This window comes from Pelophylax lessonae (genome assembly GCF_965119305.1).
Source record: "Pelophylax lessonae genome assembly, chromosome: 9".
Classification (NCBI taxonomy): domain Eukaryota; kingdom Metazoa; phylum Chordata; class Amphibia; order Anura; family Ranidae; genus Pelophylax; species Pelophylax lessonae.
The window spans coordinates 52,784,367-52,794,366 of NC_138776.1; the positions used below are offsets into that span (position 1 = coordinate 52,784,367).

Consider the following 10,000-nt stretch of genomic DNA (forward strand, 5'->3'; position numbering starts at 1 on the left):
GAGATGCTCACTCACCTTCCTTCACATCTGCAGTCTCAGGGTGCCCGTCTGTGCTGCTCCCACTTTCAGAAGCTGCCGAGTATCTGTCTGTGATTTCTCCCTGTGAACGATTGGAAAAATACGTTATATGAATGACCAACAAATCCACACCAGACGTAATGCTTTACCACAAACTACCACACCGCAGCATTCATCCGTGTATTGCAGGGTGTTGCGCATGCGCGGTACACCATGCACTGCGGTGAGCTGTGGTGTGTTGTAGTGCACACGCATTGTAGAGGTGTAATAGAGAGCCATCCAAATTAATGGCACAGTGCACCAATGCACAGAACATGTATTACTGCATCGGGTTGGTGTGAATGGGCCCCACTTTTCCTGGAATATTTCTGTCACCCATGTCACAGACAGCGATGCTATAAAATGCTGATTTGTAATGCCGGCCACTGATACAAAAAGTCATAGCTGTAGCATTCCCATCTTCCTGGCCCCCGGAGACTGGCCAGCTTTATTGGGGCGGAGGAGAGGTATGTGTCCTCACTCCCAGCGGGTGTGACATCACAATGTTGGTGACATTTTCCATAACGGAGAAAATGTTTTTACCTTGGTCTGGGTGTTCCGCGGCGTGTCAGGCGCACTTAGCGAGATCTCAGGGACTGCGTCTGTCTGTAGACCGCCAATGTCCTGGATGACCTATGGAGAACAGAAAAACAGCCTTCATATTCAATAGATTGTCCCAGAAATCCTGTCTACACCGGCTCTATTGCTTTACTGTCGGTTCACACTATGGCGATCCGACTTTGGGGGCGACCTGTGAAGTCGCGTGCACCGCAACTTCGGCGCGACTTGCATGGACTTCACATAATTGAAGTCAATGCAAGTCGCTCCGATGTTGCCCCAAAGTAGTACAGGAACTATTTTCTAAGTCAGAGCGACTTGAGTCGCTCCTATTAGAATGGTTCCTATTGGACCTGCAAGTAAATTTATAAATTGCATGAATAAACCCTTGACTTGTCATAATATACAGGAACACAATTTTTCTGGAAAAGCTCCATCTTTTATTATGTATAATTCATCCCTGAGTTCTGATTTGGTGGCTTTGCCTAGACTAAGATAATGTCACCGTTCTGCTGCAAGCAGGAAAAAGCATTTCCTCAGTCTCTTCTATCCCAGCGATCAGACTGCTACATTGTATCTTTGCAGCAAGTCACAAGGCGAGAGGCTGCAGCAGGGGCTGACCTGTGTCAGACATATGTAAACAAAGACAAGACCTGCAAGGACGCCTAGATTTACATGATCAGTGTCATCTCTGAACTGGCACTTCAATCTAGGAAAACAAGAGTGACCCTGGAAGATGGCTGAACAAAGATGGTGCTGGCCTTCTGGAGAGGAAAGCAGATGAAGGCATTGTCAGGGAGAGTACTGTGATCTCTGTAAAAGGTGAAACATACATTTTAGATTGTAAGCTCCTTGGGCAGGGCCCTCCTAATCCTTCTGTATTGTAACGTAACTGTACCAGGTTTCTTTATATTGTAAAGCTCTGTAAACACGGGTGGCACTATATAAATCCTGTATAATAATAATATTACTTGTATCTGTATGGCTATAATAAGCATAATATTAATACCCGGATCACATTTGATTCAGGGGCATGGCACAGTTGCTCCTCCTGCTGTGCTAATATATACACAGTTGTGCTCATAAGTTTACATACCCTGGCAGAATTTATGATTTCTTGGCCATTTTTCAGAGAATATGAATGATAACACAAAAACAGGAAAGGGATATAAAAGGGATACAACTTGAGACAGTTTTTGTCCATCTTCCACATATTGATTTCTTCTATATGCACCATTGAGCGCCATCCTTCTTTCTTTTTACTGTTAGTCTTGATTTTCATCCCATGTTAAGGATTTGGCAGCCCAGGTGCTATTGATTACATCTCACTACAGCCATAACATGGCAACATTGGGGTTCACAACCTTGTAGACATCTGCATATAGGATTAGCGCCTGGACTTTTTTTGTGTTTGTGTTAGCAACATTAAAGAAGCTGCAGGAATATCTGTCAAGTACTGGCTGTGTGGTACATGTGACAACAACCCCACCGTATTCTTCATATGGCTGGGCTATGGGGTAGAGTGGCAAGACGGAAGACTTTTCTTACGAAGGAAAACTTCCAAATCCGGCTAAATTTTGCAAAAATAAAAAATTAGAAGTTTCACAAAAGCATGTGGGAAAATGTGTTATGGTCCAATGAAACCAAGGTTGAACTTTTTGGCCATAATTCCTAAAGGTATTATTGGCACAAAAACAACACTGCACATCACCAAAAGAACACCATACCCACAGTGAAGCATGGTGGTGGCAGCATCATGCTTTGCAGCTGTTTTTCTTCAGCTGGTACAGGGGCCTTAGACAAGGTAGAGGGAATTATGAACAGTTCCAAATATCAGACAATATTGGCACAAAACCTTCAGGCTTCTGCTAGAAATCTGAACATGTCCATGACACTGACACAAAGCATACATCCAAATCAACAAAGGAATGGCTTCACCAGAAGAAGATTAAAGTTTTGGAATGGCCGGGCCAGAGCCAAGACCTGAACCTGATTGACAATCTGTTGGGTGATCTGAAGAGGGCTGTGAACAGGAGATACCCTCGCAATCTGACAGATTTGGAGTGTTTTTGCAAAGAGTGGGCAAATATTGCCAAGTCAAGATGTGCCATGCTGATAGATTTATACCCAAAAAGACTGAGTGCTGTAATAAAATCAAAAGGTGCTTTACCAAAGTATTAGTTTAAGGGTGTGCACACTTATGCAACCATATCATTTTTATTTTTACTTCCCTTCACCTAAAAGATTTCAGTTTGTTTTTCAACTGAGTTGTACAGATTATAGGTCACAATAAAGGTGGAAAAAGTTATGAAAGGATTCATCTTTGTCTCACTTTTTACATCAAAGAAACCTGACATTTTAACAGGGGTGTGCAGACTTTTTATATCCACTGTATACCCATTTTATGCCCCTCCACCATCATTATAGGCGCTGACAAAAGGTGACATTGTATCTATCTGAGCATTTCTCACACACTTCATTGGAAAGATTGAAGACATTGTTACTGATCCTCTGAGCCCACGATATTCCAGTAAATATTCTGTCAGAGACAGAGTTCTGTCTTATCGGCGCCCAACATTTCCACATTTTATTGGGTCCAGAAGGTTTTATGGAATACTGTTGGCTTTTATGTGCAATGCTTTGAAGCATTAATTGATCGTGTTCCCATGACGGGCGGAGAAGACGTTCAATGTCCACTTCGAGGACAATCTTCAATGACTTTCATTAAAGTGGAACCCCTTCACTCAAAGCCTTTCTTGTTCAGAGGCAATTTGTCTCCTCTCCATGGTACATCAAACAGCCGGGCCCCCGCAGGCAGCCGCACATGAAGAGGGGGACCTGCAACCAAGGGGCACCTACATGGCAGGAGGAACAATGCCGCTTGTCTGGAGGGTGATAAAACGGTTCATTAGGAAGAGCAAGCTGAGGATTCCATGGAAAAAAAAAAATAGGGATTATCTTCATGTCCCTGCAGCTCTAAATAATTTACCAGAATGACATTACTACCCTGCAGATACATTATATTCAATCACTCATCACTGAGATATACAAAGTCTCCAGATATGGTACATTTCTTATAAAAAGTCACTTACCTGCTCTCCAGATACAAGTTATATTATACAGGAGTGACATCACCGCTCTCCAGATACAAGTTGTATTATAGAGGAGTGACATCACGATCTCCAGATACAAGTTTTATCATAGAAGAGTGACATCACCGATTTCCAGATATAGGTTATATGATACAGGAGTGACCGTAGTTACCGTATATAATACAGGAGGGACATCACCACTCTCCAGATATAAGTTATATTATACAGAATGACATCACCGCTCTCCAGATCAAAGTTTTATTATACAGGAGTGACATCACCGCTCTCCAGATATAAATTATATTATAGAGGAGTGACATCAACACTCTCCAAATATAGGTTATGTCATACAGGAGTGACATCACCGCTCTCCAGATAGAAGTTATATTATACAGGAGTGAGATCACCAATCTCCAGATATAAGTTAGATTATAGAGGAGTGACATCACGACCTCCAGATATAAGTTATATTATAGAGGAGTGACATCACCACTCTGCAGATATAAATTGCATTATAGAGGAGTGACATCACCACTCTGCAGATATAAATTGTATTATAGAGGAGTGACATCAAGACTCTCCAGATATAGGTTATGTCACACAGGAGTGACCGTAGTTACCGTATATAATACAGGAGGGACATCAACACTCTCCAGATATGTTTTATATTATACAGAATGACATCACCGCTCTCCAGATAGAAGTTATATTATACAGGAGTGATATCATTACTCTTCGATACAAATTATATTAAACAGGAGTCACATCACTGATCTCCAGATATAAGTCTATTATAGAGGCGTGACATCACTGCTCTCCAGATATAAGATATATTATACAGAAATGACATTATTGCTACCCAGATATAACATAATTTACAGAAATGACATCACTGCTCTCCAGTTTCAGTACTGTGAAAAAGTATTTGCCCCATTCCTGATTTTTTTATTTTTTGCATAATTTGTCACACATTTAAATTATTTAGAACATAAAACAAAATTTAATGTTACCAAAGATAACCAAAGTAAATACAAAAAAATATATAAAATCCATTTCTCTGATGTTCATTGATGGACACAGCTCCTCATCTTCTTGACTACGTGGGTTATGCTGCCCCCTACAGGAGTAGGACACTGGGCAGGAAAGAACTTGACTACGCCTATGGGGCAGTCCCAGGGGGTATACTTCCACTCTTTGCTATAGGATACTTTGTTTTGTTACAAGCAGTGTCATAAAAAAAAACCCAAACTCCACAGAGGGATGGGTGTGCTGTGTCTGTCAATGAACATCAGAGAAATGGATTTTACGGTAAGTCAAAAATCCCATTTTCTCTTTCGTTCATTGACGGACACTGCTCCTCATCTTCTTGACTACATGGGACGTCCCAAAGCAGTGTCAAACATGATGGGTGGGGACAGCAAGAAAAAAATACTTCCCAAGGTAACATGGAGCTCAACCATAAAACAACTGGAGCTCACCTGAAAAAAATTCAAACACCCTCAAAGAGGACCAAGTCCTCTAAACAGCAGCCTGCAAAACCTTGCGGCCGAAAGAAGCATCCGCAGATACCAACACATCCCCCTTATAAAAGCTTATGAAAGTGTTCACAGATGACCAGGTAGCCGCCTTGCAAAACTGCATTGACGGAAGGCCCAGGAGGCACCAAGCGCCCGAGTAGAGTGCGCCTTAACAGGGAAAAGAAGGAACTTGACCCTTAATGGAATAAGCCTGAACCACAGTCTGTCAGATCCATTTGGAAATTGTCGCAGTAGAAGCAGCCAACCCTTTGCAAGGTCCACCGTGAGGACAAATAGTGAATCTGACTTTCTAAAAGACTCCGTAGCTGCAAATCTGTAAATCAGACGATACCGACTCCAAGGATTCACTAATGCGTCGGCTAGAGGATCTCGGGACCATGCCACAAACCTCTGCACTTTCCTGATGAGGCGTGAGGCAACAGATCCACCTAGGGAGTACCCCACGTGAGACGCAACGGAAACCGCCTCGAAGGTTGACACCATCAGGCCAAGTACCCGCATGCAAGACCGAAGAGATGTCAGTCTGCTGGACAGCAGAAGCTGAATTGCCACCTGCAATTTCTGAAGTTTTTCCAGAGGAAGAAACACTCTGGCTAAGGCCGAGTCCAGAGTCAGACCCAGATAGTCCAGGGCTTGTGGACGAAACCAGAGCAGAATTCTGAATCCAACCGAACTCCCTCAGAGTTCACAGAGTAATCTCCAAGTTGTCCATCAGAGTAGTCGGAGGCTCCGCTCACAAAAACAGATAATCCAGATACCCCAGTACCTCTATTTCCCACTGACGCAGCAATGCTAACACCGGGGGCCAATACTTCTGTGAAGACCTGAGGAGCGGAGGCGAGACCAAAGGGTAAAGCCACAAACTGATAATGCTCCTTGCCCACGGCAAGGAAGTGCTGGTGGCCGACACATATTGGGATGTGTTGGTAGGCATCCCTGATGTCGATGGAGGCGAGGAAATTCCCCTGATGTAGGGACACCACCATGTGAATAGATTCCATTAGGAACTTCTGTACACACACAAAGTAGTTTAGCGCCTTATGGTCAAGAATTGGACGCATTTTGCCTTCCTTCCTGGGAACTATAAACAGGTTTGAGTAAAAACCTTGAAAACGATCCGATCTCGGAACCAGGACAATCCCCCCTTGAAGTACCAAGTCTTGCACTGCCCCAAAGAGATCCCCTAAGCGATCTCGGGACAAGTGCAGGTTGGAAGGGTAGAACCTGTCCGGAGGATATGATGGAAACTTGTTCTTGTAGCCGGAGCGAATGACTTAGTGGACCCACTTGTCCTGTATCAGGGAGGTCCATAGGTCTGAAAACCCGCAAAGACGTCTCCCCACCCCAGATACTGGTGAGAGCTTCCCATCATGTGGAGGAAGCCTTGTCCGAAGGTCTAGCAGAACCCACTCGTGGTTTGCCAGACCAGGTCCTCTTAGAACCCCTGGAGGAGGCTCTGAAGAGCTTAGATCCTTTATCTTGAGACCCTGAGGGACAAAAAGGCCTCTTGTGAGCCGAAAAGAAAGACCATGAGGAAGAAGAGTACTCTTTCCCCCTGTGAGGCCTTTGATGATGTTGTCCAAGGAAGCTCCAAACAGGCAATCCCCCACAAATGGAAGATCAGATAAGACCTTCTTAAAAGCCTAGTCAGCAGACCAGCATTTCAGTCAGATAATGCGCCGCAGGACCACCGCTGAGAATGATATTCTAGAAATCAAGGGAGCCGCTTCATCATTTTTTGGTGGGATCAGGGATCAATAAGACCCTAAATCCCTCCTTTGCACCTAAAAGCATTCAAAACAGCCAAACTTGGGGCTTTGAATTTTTTTAAATCTGGGGTCTTTAATGCTCCAGTAAACCAGAAGGGATGTCATGATGTCACTTCCGGGTTACTAGATCCGAGACCCGATCAAAGCCGATTCCGGCTTTCTTTGGTTTTCCGGCCAGCCAGCAGACATGCTGGCTGGTTGCTCGAGCCTCCTGGTGGGACGGCAGAGTGGCGGAAGGCAGCAGGGGGGTGGAGGAGCGTCCCCTTCTGCTACTTGTGATAATAATCGAGCGGCTGCTCAGCCGCATCGGTTGTTATCACAAGAAAGCTGACCGTCGGTTTCACCCCCGTACAACTGGTTAAGTGATTTCTTGATTCAACAGGTCTGGCAGTAAACAGCCCTGGGTGTGGCAAGTGAAATTGAACTCAGCTTTCCAAAAAATGTGGTTAATCTCAGTTCATTCATGATTTAGCAAGAGGGAATTACTTTTTCACACAGGACCAGACAGGTTTGGACAGCTTTTTTCCCTTAATAAATGAAATCATCATTTAAAAACTACATTTTGTATTTACTCCGGTTATCTTTGTGTAATAATAAAATTTGTTTAATGATCTGAATAATGTAAGTGTGACAAATATGCAAATAAAAAAAAACAGGAAGGGGCAAAAACTTTTTCACAGCGCTGTTTATATTATACAGGAGTGACATCACCGCTCTCTAGATATAGATTATACAGGAGTGACATCATCACTCTCCAGATATATATTATGCCGAAGTGACATCACAGCTCCCCAGATAGAACATATTATATGGAAGTGACATCCAGACATACAATAAATATATTTGAGGGTGATTGAATGAATGGATGTGATGGTCTCTCTTTACCTTCAGCCATTGCATGGCTTGGTCTTTGCTCTGCATCCCCAGCACTATGACATCAGTATTGGTGGGAGTGATTTTCAGCTTGTGCTCCTTCTTGCGTACTTGCTTTTCTTTGTGGGTGACGGTGCAGCCAATCAGAGAGACATCCAGCAGAGGATTGTGGTCCTTGGAGCTCTTATAGCACTGGGCAGAGGAATATGAAATATGTGAAATACATATGCTATAAAGGGAGCATCCAATCATATGTGTGTAACCACAGAGGACCATTGGGGGAGGGGCAGGGGTCTCATCATCCCTGTGCTGAGTTCCCAGGTCTGCACATCTACTGTGCCCACTATAAGGGGTTCCCACCACATCTGTACCGAGTTCCAGGTCTGCATAACTGCTGTGCCCATTATGAGGGGTTCCCACCATCCCTGCATTGATTACCCAGTCCTGCACACCTGCTGTGCCCATTATGAGGGGTTCCCACCATCCTTGCATTGAATACCCTGTCCTGCACACCTGCTGTGCCCATAATGAAAGGTTCCCACCACCTCTGTACTGAAGTCCTTGATCTCTACACCTACTGTACTCATTATAAGGGGTTCCCACCATCCCTGCATTGAGTTCTTGGGTCTGCACACCTGCTGTGCACATTATGAGGGGTTCCCACCCTCCAGAGCTCTTCAAATGACTAAAGATTTAACTTCGGACAAGTATTTCATTTATTCTTTTATAGAGGCACAACTGACCCAAACCATTACAGCGTTCCTGTAATTCATCCTCCAGGCCAAGCCCCCGTCCCAAGTCCCCTCTAATATCACCCTCACCAGCAGTCGGTTGTCCTTGATAACACAGAGCTGTTTGGCCCATTGGCCCAACCACTTCTTCCGCCAAAGGAATGCGCAGATCAGAGCGTCCTTCATCAGCTCGATAGATGCCTCTGTGGACGGCCATTGGTGTTGATGGGCAGATGACTTTTTCAGATTTTCTTCTTCGTCGTATGACTCGTACGAGCTGCTGACAGCATCTGCATCTTCTGCGAAGAACAGAGAGAATGACGTTCATACAATAGAAAGACCGCAACATCGAGTATATAAATTCGGTCCAGCCGCCCCTCGCTCACTAGCATGGGTCACATGTTCACAAATGTCTTTGGATACACTCGGGTTTATTATTTCATTTCTTCTTTTACACAATATACACGGTGATTGTACAGTAAAACCTTGGATTGGAGTAACTTGGTCTGGGAGTGTTTTACAAGACAAGCAACATTTTTTTTTCTAAACTTTGACTTGATAAACAAGCGATGTCTTGATATACAAGTAGCGTCACGTCACAACTGAGTATAAAAGAGAAGAGAGGCGCCTCTAAGTGTAGCAATATGGTTACATTTAACCACTTAAGCCCCGGAGGATTTGGCTGCTCACAGACCAGGGCCTATTTTGCGATTCGGCACTGCGTGACTTTAACGGACAATTGCGCGGTTGTGCGACGCTTTACCCAAATGAAATTGACTTCCTTTTTTTCCCACAAACAGAGCTTTCTTTTGGTGCTATTTGATCACCTGTGCGATTTTTACTTTTTGCGCTATAAACAAAAAAAAGAGCGAAAATTTTGAAAAAATAACAATATTTTTCACATTTTTTATATGAAATTCCCCCCAAAAAAAAGTAAAAATCTAAATTTTTTAACATTTTTAGGCCAATTTGTTTTCCGCTACATATTTTTGGTAAAAAAAAAAATCACAATAAGCGTATTTTGATTGGTTTGCGCAAAAGTTATTGCGTTTACTAAGGGAAAGATTTTTGTCATTTTTATTATTTTGCTTTTTTAACGAGTAATGGCGGCGATCTGCGATTTTTTTTGCGGGACTGCGACATTGCAGCGGACAGATGGGACCCTTGACTGACATTTTTGACACTTTTGGGGGTACCAGTGACATTACTAAAGTAATCAGTGCTATACATATGCACTGTTACTGTAAAAATGACACTGGCAGGGAAGGGTTTAACCAGAGGCGTAACTAGAACCTTCAGGGCCCTGATGCAAGAAACCATGAAGGGCCCCCCAGACCCCTGGCCGGGGCCCTTCCCTTCAAGCCCAGGGCTCTTCCCACTAA

General features: G+C 43.8%; 1 protein-coding gene across 2 annotated transcripts in view; it reads right to left on the reverse strand.

The window, feature by feature from the left end:
• The window catches only part of AFAP1L2 (actin filament associated protein 1 like 2), a 190,050-nt gene that overhangs the window by 38,763 nt on the left and 141,287 nt on the right, over positions 1 to 10,000 (reverse strand). For both annotated transcript variants that reach the window (XM_082267950.1, XM_082267951.1), the window contains exons 6-9: positions 8,709 to 8,917; positions 7,900 to 8,079; positions 601 to 690; positions 16 to 100 (exon numbers count right to left, since the gene is read on the reverse strand). In XM_082267950.1, coding sequence (XP_082124076.1) covers positions 16 to 100; positions 601 to 690; positions 7,900 to 8,079; positions 8,709 to 8,917 — 564 coding nt within the window. The remainder of the gene's footprint in view (positions 1 to 15; positions 101 to 600; positions 691 to 7,899; positions 8,080 to 8,708; positions 8,918 to 10,000) is intronic.